This window comes from Larimichthys crocea, chromosome XXII (genome assembly GCF_000972845.2).
Source record: "Larimichthys crocea isolate SSNF chromosome XXII, L_crocea_2.0, whole genome shotgun sequence".
Classification (NCBI taxonomy): Eukaryota; Metazoa; Chordata; class Actinopteri; family Sciaenidae; genus Larimichthys; species Larimichthys crocea.
Window position 1 is genome coordinate 12,027,064 of NC_040032.1, and position 13,237 is coordinate 12,040,300.

A 13,237-nucleotide genomic window follows, 5' to 3' on the forward strand; every position below is an offset into this window, starting at 1 on the left:
TCTTTTAAAAAACTCTTTTACAACATTTTAAAAATGCAATGCAGGTGTGGTGAGTGTTGGAAACTTCCTGCTGTATATTGAGTTAGAGTTTGTAATACATTATTTCAGAATGATTTAATTTGAGTAATCACTACAAAATAAATAAATGTTTTGTTTTTCTGTCTGCTGTGAACAGTGCTGTAGGCCTCTCCTTGGAAACAGTTTACAACTCACAGGAAATTCAGAAAATGTCTTGACATTACCAAACACTTCTACGACCAGTCGAACGTGAAGCTACGGCATTAACTCACTGCAAGTTGTTGCCAAAAGGGACTAAAAGCCTTTGGTTTAATTCACTTGAAACAGCCCCTCCAGCGACCCCCCCATGGTCTCTTAGATCTTGGCTTGGCAGCGGAAAAACACTGAGACAACAATAAAGATCATGAATTAACATTACTTGTTGGTGCAATTATACCCCTAAAATGAAGAGAGACATGCATTTTTCATGACCCGGAAAGTTTAAATTAAGAAGCATGTGTACTTTTTTTTTTACATCAAGATAATTATTGTCCATAATAAATCCATAATTTAGGAAACAATAATTGCACCTATGTTTTGTAAAACACAAATGCAACAAAGTTTATTTAATTTGGGGAGCTGATAGAAGACTGATAAATCTAAAAACTGTCATGTGTTTCAGTGTATCTATACAATCAGTAAGGAATGAGGGGTAACTTTATTATGGGTCACTGGGTGGTAGGTATCCGAGAACTGGGCTACAATTTCAGGCTTTAGGACCTGGAGGGGTATTCTTCATCCACCACTAAATACCATGGGCGGGACTGGCTTGGAAATAAGATTCCAGTGCAGAGATTTTCAAGCTCTTACATTCGGGCATGACAACTCCTGCAACTCATACAATTCTGTTTGCGACTTTTTAAATGCGATAACCTCACACAGAGCACATCAGCACTGGAGGATCTATTTGCAAGCAACTTGAGGACATCCTGTTGATTTTGGAAAGAGCCTAATAAGGTAAGATGAAAGTACTGGGAGTAATGGGGGGAAGGGAGAGTATTCAACTGGTGGGAAATGCCCAGGCATGTGAAAAGAGGCCACAAAGTCAAATCTTTGATATATGGTTAAAGAGTCCATTGTAGATTGAAGCAGGGTGGTTCATTCAAGTCGTTCGATGAGTTTTAAAAAGTAAGAAAAGGGTCAAAGTAAAAGTTTGTTGCTCAAAATGAGATGCACGAGACTTCTGACATTTAGGGAGTTGGCTGCAACTTTTGACCTGATGTCATTCATGACATGGGACATCTCTCTGTTCTTTGTCTGACAATTAGACTGTTTTTTCCAAAACACACTGATCTTAGTGATAGTGTATACACAAGCAGCTGAGTCTCCTCAAGTGATTTTTTTCCTCATTCATTTAAACTGTCTCATATCTGATCAAATTATCTATGTGAGGCTCAAAGGTAATATCTTACAAAGGGCTAATTATAGTGATTTAAACATTATGAAACTGGATCTCCAGAATGTTCTGACGAACATGAATAAAAATAAATTCAAACCAAATTTACTAATGTTAGTCATTGGGTCATTTAAAGAAACAGCGTATGGTTTCATAATGTCAAATACAGTGTTACTTTTCGACCACATCGTGTGCTTTTAGGACATCCATCCTTATACATATAAATGCCAATACAGACATTTTTAAGGATGATGTAGACAAAACAATCTAAACTTGAGTGATCTCTTTCATACACCCTGAGGTTAGATATCGCTCCATCTTTCTCTGTGGGCCTGTGTGAGCTTGTAAAGACATGTCTAGAAAGCTCCTAGAAAGAGACAATCTTGATGTAGATAACCCTCCTCATATGTAGATCATTCTTTCCTTAATGCATTTATACTACATATATAACCTTATAGTTGTGTATAACCTTGACTGATTTTTAAAGTTCAAAAGGTCTTAACTATAAATGCATCTGGCCACAAAACCTCCTCTTCTTAAAGCACACGTCTCCTCCCTATATACGTGGACTGGAGCAAAAGGCTGAAGTTGCTTCTGTGTGTGTGTGTGCATGTGGTCACGTCTTCCATATAGCATGAAGAACCAATCAGCATCAACCAGATTCATTTTCGATTCAATTCAGTTTTGGAAATTTGAAATCTTTTGTGTTGCCAAGATATGAAGAACTCAGAAAGAGCTGGACGATATTTGGCTTAGATACATCCTGGAGCTGCCTACGTGGCTGTTGCATAAGTCTTGCCTTGAGTGACTCGGGGAGGTCTAATTTGAATGTCATGGTCTCATCCAGCTATTATATTTAAAAAAAAAAAACTGCAGAGTAAACCCTAAATATACCACAAAAAGAGTTTGGAAAAGTACGATGAACTGCATATTTCAAACTGAACAAGCATGTAACACAGACAAGATTCTGTCTCTCTTCTTATGTCACTAGATTCCATCAATAGCTGATGTTTGTCTTTATGTCTTCCCACAGGTTTTCACTGATTAGAATTACACCATGTGGGTAACAAACTGGGTAGCCCTGGTCCTCCTGGCCACATCAGCCTCAGCTGCCACATCAGCTTCAGCAGACAAAGTCTTGAGTAACCACGCCACAATCTTGGCTGATAACAGCGCACAATTGGCTTTCAGTCTCTATCAAAACATGGCTAAGGAGAAAAATGTAGAGAACATCCTCATTTCCCCTGTAGTAGTGGCCTCCTCTCTGGGTCTGGTGGCCCTCGGGGGCAAAGCCTCCACTGCCTCTCAGGTAAAAACCCTCCTGAATGCAGCTAAAGTTAAAGACGAGCAGCTGCACTCTGGTTTGGCAGAGCTTCTGACGGAGGTGAGCGACCCAAAGACCCGCAATGTCACCTGGAAGATAAACAATCGACTGTATGGACCCAGCTCCGTCACCTTTGTGGATGATTTCGTCAAGAGCAGCAAAAAGCACTACAACTGTGACCACTCCAAGATAAACTTCAGAGATAAGAAGAGTGCTGTGAAGTCCATCAACGAGTGGGCGGCCAAGTCTACTGATGGCAAGCTGCCTGAGGTCACCAAGGATGTAGAAAAGACAGATGGAGCAATGATCATCAACGCTATGTTCTTCAAACGTGAGTCTGTATAGAGCTTCTACATATATATATATATATATCTATCTCTATCTATATATATATATATCTATATTATATATATATATATATACAGTCTTAGTCCATTAAATTCTGTCAAAATTAAATGTTTTTTTCCCCACACAGCTCACTGGAACGAGCAGTTCCATCATAAGATGGTGGACAACCGTGGATTCATGGTATCCCGTGGCTTCACTGTGTCAGTAGCGATGATGCACCGCACAGGTAGGTGGAGACAGTCCTATTAATATGGATAGAAACTTAGAGGAATAAATCAAGATTTTGGGAAATATGCTTAGTATATATTGTTAGGGTTAGGGTTAAGGTTATGGATTAACCCCTTCCATTAATGAGTGGTGGATTTGTATAAAATGTATCGACTATATAAAGTGAAACTGTCCTTTCACAAACACCATTTTCCACAAGTCCTAGATCATTGTGGGTTAAACATCAGGAAAAATATTGCTACACAAGAGCTGTTTTGTAGCTGTTAGTTTCATGTAATAAGCTATAGAATAAACCTACCTGCTCTATAGGAGAAGTTTTTTTTTCAAAGATTGCCAATGTGAATAGATTTCATGTGTTTCCTCAGGTATCTGTGGTTTCTTTGATGACCAAACCAATAAGCTGAGCATCCTGAGCATGCCTCTGGCTCATAAGAAGTCCACTGTGGTGTTCATCATGCCCCACCATGTGGAAAGTCTGGAGAGGCTGGAGAAGTTGCTGACCAAGAAGCAGCTGGATACATGGATGGGCAAGCTGCAGCAGACTGCTGTAGCTGTGTCTCTGCCCAAAGTCAGCATGGAAGTCAGTCATGACCTGCAGGTAAAAGATGCAAGAAGCTAAAAAATGATCTTAAATTCCCCCAAAGCTTGTTTTATATAAAACTGAACCATTTCCTGCTCCTGTTTAGAAACACCTCGGAGAGTTGGGCCTGACCGAGGCTGTGGACAAATCCAAAGCTGACTTGTCCAACATATCTGGAAAGAAGGACCTCTACCTGTCCAGTGTGTTCCACGCCTCTGCCATTGAATGGGACACTGCTGGAAATGAAATTGACACCAGCATCTTTGGCACAGACAAGCTGAAAAACCCTAAACTGTTCTACGCCGACCATCCTTTCATCTTCCTAGTGAAGGACCAGAAGACAAACTCCATCCTGTTTATCGGCAGGATGGTCAGGCCAAAGGGCGACAAGATGAGAGATGAATTGTAACCATGTGTTGACCTTAAGTTAAATGCCTGACTGTGTGTGTGAGTGTATATTTTCTCCTGCAATATGCTGAGAAAAGTAGGAAATGAAATGTACATTTGATGTCGCACAAGTGCATTCCTTTAACGCCATATGCCAACAGCATTCCACGATTCACAACTGAAGAGATGTGTTTAAACATTTTGTCCTGTGTTTTAGTGAGCAAAGCATCGTGCACACCCTTCATTTTTATCCTGAAGACTACTTGATATCACTATGTGGCTTTTTTAAAAATGTATTGGCAGATCAAATTACGGACTGAAGACTTACATTAAGTATGATTTCCCTGGTTAATGCCTAAAATGTAAATGCACAATTTAATCGAGGTGGAGAACACCTGTGTTTTTTTCTGTGGTCAAGTCTTAACAATCTTTGTAAAAGGTTCTCAACGATTTTGTGTTCGGAGAGATTTTATGGTGCTTGTTTTTTAGTTTAACAAAATATGTTTTAGTTTGTCAAACATGGCTACCTTTAATTTGTTAAATCCAGGGATCTTCATGCTTTTCTTTCCATCCTTTGCACTGCTTTCCATCACAAGCACATTGCTGTTTTTTCTACCCTGAATGCACTGGTCTACACTGGCAAACAAACCAAATTATGGCTGATTTGATAACATCTATCTCTATAACAATGTGCGTGCACATGGTTTGACAGTTTATCTGAAATCCAAATTGTTTTAGACGGTTACAAATTTGCAATAAAAGTGTGAAAGAAAACCACCTTATTTTAGATATCTGGTGCTGGCATTTTCCTTTGTGTTCCACAAGACTATGGCTCATTCAACCTGTTTGCCTCTTCTCATCTGTTTGCAATAGCAATTTAGCCTTGGGCAGGTCTGTTCAAGTCTTGCTTCCAGTGGGATTTTAGAGCTGAACAACATGAGAAAATTCCAGTGAGGGTGACTGTGTGACCTCCTGGACAGCTCTACTTCAGTCGGGAATGTGATAGAGACAGTGGTATACGATATTTGGTAAACATACGTCTCTTATTTGGACCTCAACAAAACATTTGGGTACATCCAGATAAGTTCTGCAGCTGCTCCAGTGAGCAAAGCAGTCACTAAATGCAACATCATCAGCGTCTCACATGTATGGTTGCAAGTTCACAATGAAAACACGTATACCAAAATAGTCACTAATGAGAAAATGATGGAAAATTGTCCAATAATAGAATAGAACAATATAATTCACTTAACAAATGACAATATTAAATAGCAGATGACTATGAGAGTAATCTATACTCTTTACTGAGTGTACCATGCCACCTAGAGAGCATCTGGATGTATTACAGAAGAGTTATTGTTTTTCATGTAGTAAACAAATTGCATGCTTTATACAATAATCTGAAATAACACATTTATAATACGAATGTCATATGCCGTCTATGAATGTGTGAGACTAATGCATGCAATCATTACCATTTTTTTTGAGAATTGCATAAAGAATGTGCAATCTAAATAGTTATATTTGATTATAAAATCTAAATAAGGGAAACAATTATTGACATAATGTTTGGACCCTTATTGTGCTTTAGAAATACAATTCGGAGATCGAAAACATTGATCCATAATTAATCAAAGAATTTAAGATATTTGAAGGAAAGCTCATACAGTCTGCTGTAGAGAAATAAAGGAGCTGTGGTATGAAACAGTACCTAACCTCCTTAAAACACAGTCCTGTTTGCAGCTCATCAGTCATCTGTCATGTGAGCGTAATGTAATGTTGTAATGCTGAGACAGCACTTACACAAAAGCCATCCTTTATTTCATAATTCAACTAGCTGACTATATCTCTTGATGTTTTTCTGTCTCGTATCGTGATACTACTGCTGCAAATCCCGTTTTTGCTTGAGTCATGATCCTGACTTTACGTGGTGTTGTTTTCGTCTTGTGTTCCTCCTTTTGCCCGAGCTGCATGAGAAGCATAAGGCAATAAACAGAAGTGAAAGTATTTCATTTATTGGTTGCAAGATACTGTAATGTACACGGAACAATTGAAGTAGTTCTTCTTTTTCTTTGTGTTCTGTATTTTTTATGCAGCATTGCTTTTTGGGGCACTGGTGATATGACCTAATGTCATGGTGAATCTCTTTATATAACACTGTTCTTTTTTTTTTATATTCAGGTATATTGGTAATACATTATCAGCTTTTTATCATATTTTAAGTTTTTATAGAGAAGTTTAGAATTGGTTTGAGTAGCTAATGCACTAATAATAAGCATATTGAATGTCACTAGGGCAAATATCTAAATGTTACAGGCCCAGTGTGTAGGATTTAATGGTGGTGAGGCTGCTCTTGCAACTTACCTTCCCTTTTTCAAGAAACATAAAAGTGTATTTGAAATGATGTTTTAATGGGCTCTTAAGGTTCCTTTAACCATTCAGTAGCACATATGGTTAAATTTAGGTTGAAAATACTTAAATTTAAAGCACCAATGTGTAGGATTTAGTGTTATCTAGCAGTGTAGTTGCAGATTGTAACCTCCTCATCTCACCCTCTCCTTCCTGGCATGAAGGACAAACTATGGTGGATGTGTGAAACATGCAAAATAATTGCAAATATTTAGTTTGTCTGTTGCAGACTTGACATTACCTGCAGCATTTGTAGATGTAGAAGCCCTGACGGGTTACACAGTCATACATTTAATTCGTACAGGCTTATAAATGTCTAATATGTAGCTGAATAGCACCTTCTGGTGCTCTCGGGTATAGTTTACACTTTCATTAGCTGTAACAGCAGTTGTGCTGCCTGCCTGCCTGGACTTTGCTCGGTCGTCAGGGCTGTGGAGGAGGAGCTGGCTCCGGCTTGGAGGAGTGCTCGGTCTCTCTCCTCTCTCTGTGATGGGACTACAAATCCGTTAGTACTCACCAACACCTCCACCGGCCTCCTCCTCCTTCTTCTCTTCCATCATGGCTCCCTCGTTAGACAGGCAAGGATACTGGGGGCGGCCGACCTCAACGCTGGACTGGTGTGAAGAAAATTATGTCGTCTCTTTTTACATCGCGGAATTTTGTAAGTCTGATATAATTGCAGCGTTTTTTTGTTTTTTAAATGTGAATTTGTGGTTCGTTTTTGTTGACTTTTGGAGTGTGCAGGAAGAGGAGGAGGACACTCATACTGTGTGGATCACCTGAATAACGTAAACATGAAGCAGCAGCAGCTTCGGCTCTTATAGTAATATAGTGTAATTACGTTAGCATGTTAGCTCGGCTGATATATATCTCCAGTCACTTCGCGTATGCTAATTGTTAGCTCGCCACACTCGCTGTGTTATGAGGAAAAAAGATCCACAGCTAAAGATAAAAAAGCCAGTCAGCCTCTTCTGACTGTCGCCGAGCTGTTTTGCATTTATCTTTTGTTTTTTTTACTTACTGTGTAGTTGATATCTGATACGATACAGTGAGTATTAGCGAGCTAACGTTGCTAAAAAAAACCAAACCGTCACGGTTATTAAAACGACCGTTAATTTGAAATTTAAAAAAAAAACGACCGTTAATTCGAAATTTTAAAAAAAATAAACGACCGTTAGAATTTGAAATTTGAAATTAACGGTCGTTAACTCGACTCTAGAGCCTCGTCTTTAAATCTGTTAGTCTCTTACAAACTTAAATAAAAACATTTCCTTCGTGCTGTAAAGGACAAAAACTGGTTTACCAGGAACTATTATCTCAGATTTAAAACGTTGTTAGTGTCAAAGTGTTCAGCTATGTCAACAGGCAGGTAGATGTGATAACCTTTTACACAGAAAGTTACTGTGCTGTGCAGTTCAAGCACTTGAAAGTGAACAAGAGCTATGTGTACATTAGGGCTGGTAACATTCCCCAGATTTCAAATTTTAACGGTCGTTTATTTTTTTGAAAATCGAATTAACGGTCGTTTTTTTTTTTGAAATTTCAAATAACGGTCGTTTTATAACCGGACGGTTGTTTTTTTTTAGCAACGTTAGCTCGCTAATACTCACTGTATCGTATCAGATATCAACTACACAGTAAGTAAAAAAAACAAAAGAAATGCAAAGCAGCTCGGCGACAGTCAGAAGAGGCTGACCAGCTTTTTATCTTTAGCTGTGGATCTTTTTTCCTCATAACACAGCGAGTGTGGCGAGCTAACAATTAGCATTAGTGACTGGATTCATATCAGCCGAGCTAACATGCTAACGTAATTACTATATTACTATAAGAGCCGAAGCTGCTGCTGCTACTCATGTTTACGTTATTCAGGTGATCCACAGTAGGGCTGTCCTCCCCTCTTCCTCCACACTCCAAAAAAAAAAAAAGTCAACAAAAACGAACCACAAATTCACATTTTTTAAAAAAAACGATTATATCAGACTTACAAAATTCCGCGATGTAAAAAGAGACGACATAGTTTTCTTCACACCATCCAGCGTTGAGGTCGGCCGCCCCCAGTATCCTTGCCTGTCTAACGAGGGAGCCATGAGGAAGAAGAAGAAGGAGGAGGCCGGTGGTGGGGGTGAGTATAACGGATTTGTAGTCCCATCACAGAGAGAGAGAGAGACCGAGCACTCCTCCAAGCCGGAGCCAGCTCCTCCTCACAGTCCTGACGACCGAGCAAAGTCCAGGCAGGCAGCACAACACAACTGCTGTTACAGCTAATGAAAGTGTAAACTATACCCGAGAGCACCAGAAGGTGCTATTCAGCTACATATTAGACATTTAGTAGCCTGTATGCAAAAAAAAATGTAACTTTACCAATTAAATGTATAATGTGTAACCCCTCAGGGCTTCTACATCACAAATGCTGCAGGTTATGTCAAGTCTGCAACAGACAACTAATATTTGCAATTATTTTGCATGTTTCACACAGCAATAGTTCAGTTTTTTCTGTTTTTATCGTCAAATGAACCAGGTGTCCTTTACAGTACGAAGGAAATGATTTTATTTAAGTTTGCAAGAGACTAACAGATTTAAAGACGAGGCTCGAGAGTCGAGTTAACGACCGTTAGTTTGAAATTTAAAATTAACGGTCGTTTATCTTTTTTTTTTTTTGTAATTTCGAATTAACGGTCGTTTTTTTTTTTTTTGAAATTTCAAATTAACGGTCGTTCAGGCTAGGAAGGAGAGGGAGATGAGGAGGTTACAATCTGCAACTACACTGCTAGATAACACTAATCCTACACATTGGTGCTTAAATTTAAGTATTTTCAACCTAAATTTACCATATGTGCCACTGAATGGTTAAAGGAACTTGAATGCCATTAAAACGTCATTTCAAATACACTTTTATGTTTCTCGTTGCAAGAGCATTCAGTTAAATTTGCAGCCTCACCACCATTAAATCCTACACACTGGGCCTGTACATTTAGATATTTGCCCCAGTGACATTCAATATGCTATATTAGTGCATTAGCTACTCAAACCAATTATAAACTCTCTAAAAAAACTTAAATATGATAAAAAGCTGATAATGTATTACCAATATACCTGAAATATATATATATAAAAGAACAGTGTTATATAAAGAGATTCACCATGACATTAGGTCATATCACCAGTGCCCCAAAAAGCAACCCTGCATAAAAAATACAGACACAAAAGAAAAAGAAGACTACTTAAATTGTTCCGTGTACATTACAGTATCTTGCAACCAATAATGAAAACTTCACTTCGTTTATTGCCTTATGCTTCTCATGCAGCTCGGGCAAAAGGAGGAAACAAGACGAAAAACAACCAACGTAAAGTCAGGATCATGACTCAAGCAAAACGGGATTTGCAGCAGTAGTATCACGATACGAGACAGAAAAACATCAAAGATATAGTCAGCTAGTTGAATTATGAAAAAGGATGGCTTTTGTGTAAGTGCTGTCTCAGCATTACAACATTACATTACGCTCACATGACAGATGACTGAGAGCTGCAAACAGGACTGTGTTTTAAGGAGGTTAGGTACTGTTTCATACCACAGCTCCTTTATTTCTCTACAGCAGGCTATCTCAATTCTTTGATTAATAGGATCAATGTTTTCGATCTCCGAATGTATTTCTAAAGTACAAAAGGGTCCAAACATTATGTCAATGATTGTTTCCCCTATTTAGATTTTATAATCAAATATAACTATTTAGATTGCACATTTTTTATGCAATTCTCAAAAAAAAAATGGTAATGATTGCATGCATTAGTCTCACACAGTCAAAGACGGCATATGACATTCGTATTATAAATGTTGTATTTCAGATTATTGTATAAATCATGCAATTTGTTTACTACATGAAAAACAATAACTGTTCTGTAATACACCAGATGCTCTCTAGGTGGCATGGTACACTCAGAAAGAGTAGAGATACTCTCATAGTCATCTGCTATTTAATATTGTCATTTGTTAAGTTAATTATATTGTTCTATTCTAATTTTCCACCATATAATTAATCATTTTCTCATATGTGACTATTTTGGTATATGTGTTTTCATTGTGAACTTGCAACCATACATGTGAGACGCTGATGATGTTGCATTTAGGACTGCTTTGCTCACTGGAGCAGCTGCAGAACTTATCTGGATGTACCCAAATGTTTGTTAAGGTCCAAATAAGAGACGTGTTTACAAAATATCGTATACCTCTGTCTCTATCACATTCCCGACTGAAGTAGAGCTGTCCAGGAGGTCACACAGTCACCCTCACTGGAATTTTCTCTGTTGTCAGCTCTAAAATCCCACTGGAAGCAAGACTTGAACAGACTGCCCAAGGCTAAATTGCTATTGCAAACAGATGAGAAGAGGCAAACAGGTTGAATGAGCCATAGTCTTGTGGAACACAAAGGAAATGCCAGCACCAGATATCTAAAATAAGGTGTTTTCTTTCACACTTTTATTGCAAATTGTAACCGTCTAAAACAATTTGGATTTCAGATAAACTGTCAAACCATGTGCACGCACATTGTTAAGAGATAGATGTTACAAATCAGCCATAATTTGGTTTGTTTGCCGTGTAGACCAGTGCATTCAGGGTAGAAAAAAACAGCAATGTGCTTGTGATGGAAACAGTGCAAAGGATGGAAAGAAAAGCATGAAGATCCCTGGATTTAACAATTAAAGGTAGCCATGTTGGACAAACTAAAACATATTTTGTTAAACTAAAAACAAGCACCATAAATCTCTCCGAACACAAAATCGTTGAGAACCTTTTCAAAGATTGTTAAGACTTGACCACAGAAAAAAACACAGGTGTTTCTCCACCTCGATTAAATTGTGCATTTACATTTAGGCATTAACCAGGGAAATCATACTTAATGTAAGTCTTCAGTCCGTAATTGATCTGCCAATACATTTTTAAAAAAGCCACATAGTGATATCAAGTAGTCTTCAGGATAAAAATGAAGGGTGTGCACGATGCTTTGCTCACTAAAACACAGGACAAAATGTTTAAACACATCTCTTCAGTTGTGAATCGTGGAATGCTGTTGGCATATGGCGTTAAAGGAATGCACTTGTGCGACATCAAATGTACATTTCATTTCCTACTTTTCTCAGCATATTGCAGGAGAAAATAACACTCACACACACAGTCAGGCATTTAACTTAAGGTCAACACATGGTTACAATTCATCTCTCATCTTGTCGCCCTTTGGCCTGACATCCTGCCGATAAACAGGATGGGAGTTTGTCTTCTGGTCCTTCACTAGGAAGATGAAAGGATGGTCGGCGTAGAACAGTTTAGGGTTTTTCAGCTTGTCTGTGCCAAAGATGCTGGTGTCAATTTCATTTCCAGCAGTGTCCCATTCAATGGCAGACGTGGAACACACTGGACAGGTAGAGGTCCTTCTTTCCAGATATGTTGGACAAGTCAGCTTTGGATTTGTCCACAGCCTCGGTCAGGCCCAACTCTCCGAGGTGTTTCTAAACAGGAGCGGAAATGGTTCAGTTTATATAAAACAAGCTTTGGGGGAATTTAAGATCATTTTTTAGCTTCTTGCATCTTTTACCTGCAGGTCATGACTGACTTCCATGCTGACTTTGGGCAGAGACACAGACTACGGCAGTCTGCTGCAGCTTGCCCATCCATGTACCAGCTGCTTCTTGGTCAGCAACTTCTCCAGCCTCTCCAGACTTTCCACATGGTGGGGCATGAGAACACCACAGTGGACTTCTTATGAGCCAGAGGCATGCCAGGATGCTCAGCTTATTGGTTTGGTCATCAAAGAAACACAGATACCTGAGGAAACACATGAAATCTATTCACATTGGCAATCTTTGAAAAAAAAACTTCTCCTATAGAGAGGTAGGTTTATCTATAGCTTATTACATGAAAACTAACAGCTACAAAACAGCTCTTGTGTAGCAATATTTTCCTGATGTTTAACCCACAATGATCTAGGACTTGTGGAAAAGGGTGTTTTGAAAGGACAGTTTCACTTTATATAGTCGATACATTTTATACAAATCCACCACTCATTAATGGAAGGGGTTAATCCATAACCTTAACCCTACCCTAACAATATATCTAAGCATATTCCCAAAATCTTGATTTATTCCTCTAAGTTTCTATCCATATTAATAGGACGCTCCACCTACCTGTGCGGTGCATCATCGCTACTGACACAGTGAAGCCAGGGATACCAGAACCACGGTTGTCCACCATCTTATGATGGAACTGCTCGTTCCAGTGAGCTGTGGAGGAAAAAAACATTAATTTTGACAGAATTTAATGGACTAAGACTGTATATATATATATAGATATATATATATATATATATATATATATATATATAATATATATATATATAGTATAGAAGCTCTATACAGACCACGTTGGAAGAACATAGCGTTGATGATCATTGCTCCATCTGCTTTTCTACATCCTTGGTGACCTCAGGCAGCTGTGCCATCAGTAGACTTGGCCGCC

The 13,237-nt window shown here is 38.6% G+C and overlaps 3 protein-coding genes across 3 annotated transcripts in view; 2 read left to right on the top strand and 1 right to left on the bottom strand.

The window, feature by feature from the left end:
• Positions 1-3,763, bottom strand: part of gdpd5a (glycerophosphodiester phosphodiesterase domain containing 5a) — a 28,412-nt gene extending 24,649 nt beyond the window's left edge. Inside the window, exon 1 of the mRNA XM_019255044.2 lies at positions 3,652-3,763. The gene's annotated coding sequence lies outside the window, so the exon portion shown is untranslated. The remainder of the gene's footprint in view (positions 1-3,651) is intronic.
• serpinh1a (serpin peptidase inhibitor, clade H (heat shock protein 47), member 1a) lies at positions 722-5,109 on the top strand. Its single transcript, XM_010745071.3, has 5 exons — positions 722-1,014; positions 2,487-3,108; positions 3,253-3,351; positions 3,719-3,951; positions 4,040-5,109. Exons 2-5 carry the CDS (start codon positions 2,511-2,513, stop codon positions 4,340-4,342), a joined length of 1,233 nt encoding a protein of 410 aa, XP_010743373.1. The 5' UTR covers positions 722-1,014; positions 2,487-2,510; the 3' UTR covers positions 4,343-5,109.
• Positions 5,110-7,255: 2,146 nt separating this feature from the next.
• Positions 7,256-13,237, top strand: part of acer3 (alkaline ceramidase 3) — a 16,253-nt gene continuing 10,271 nt past the window's right edge. Inside the window, exon 1 of the mRNA XM_010745068.3 lies at positions 7,256-7,390. Coding sequence (XP_010743370.1) covers positions 7,288-7,390 — 103 coding nt within the window. The 5' untranslated portion in view covers positions 7,256-7,287. The remainder of the gene's footprint in view (positions 7,391-13,237) is intronic.

Bases quoted from the DNA above. Each gene is read 5' to 3' on its own strand.
- serpinh1a (XM_010745071.3), top strand. From the start codon at position 2,511: ATGTGGGTAACAAACTGGGTAGCCCTGGTCCTCCTGGCCACATCAGCC. The intron at 3,109-3,252 runs GTGAGTCTGTAT...TTCCCCACACAG, and splicing joins CAACGCTATGTTCTTCAAAC to CTCACTGGAACGAGCAGTTC. The intron at 3,952-4,039 runs GTAAAAGATGCA...GCTCCTGTTTAG, and splicing joins AAGTCAGTCATGACCTGCAG to AAACACCTCGGAGAGTTGGG.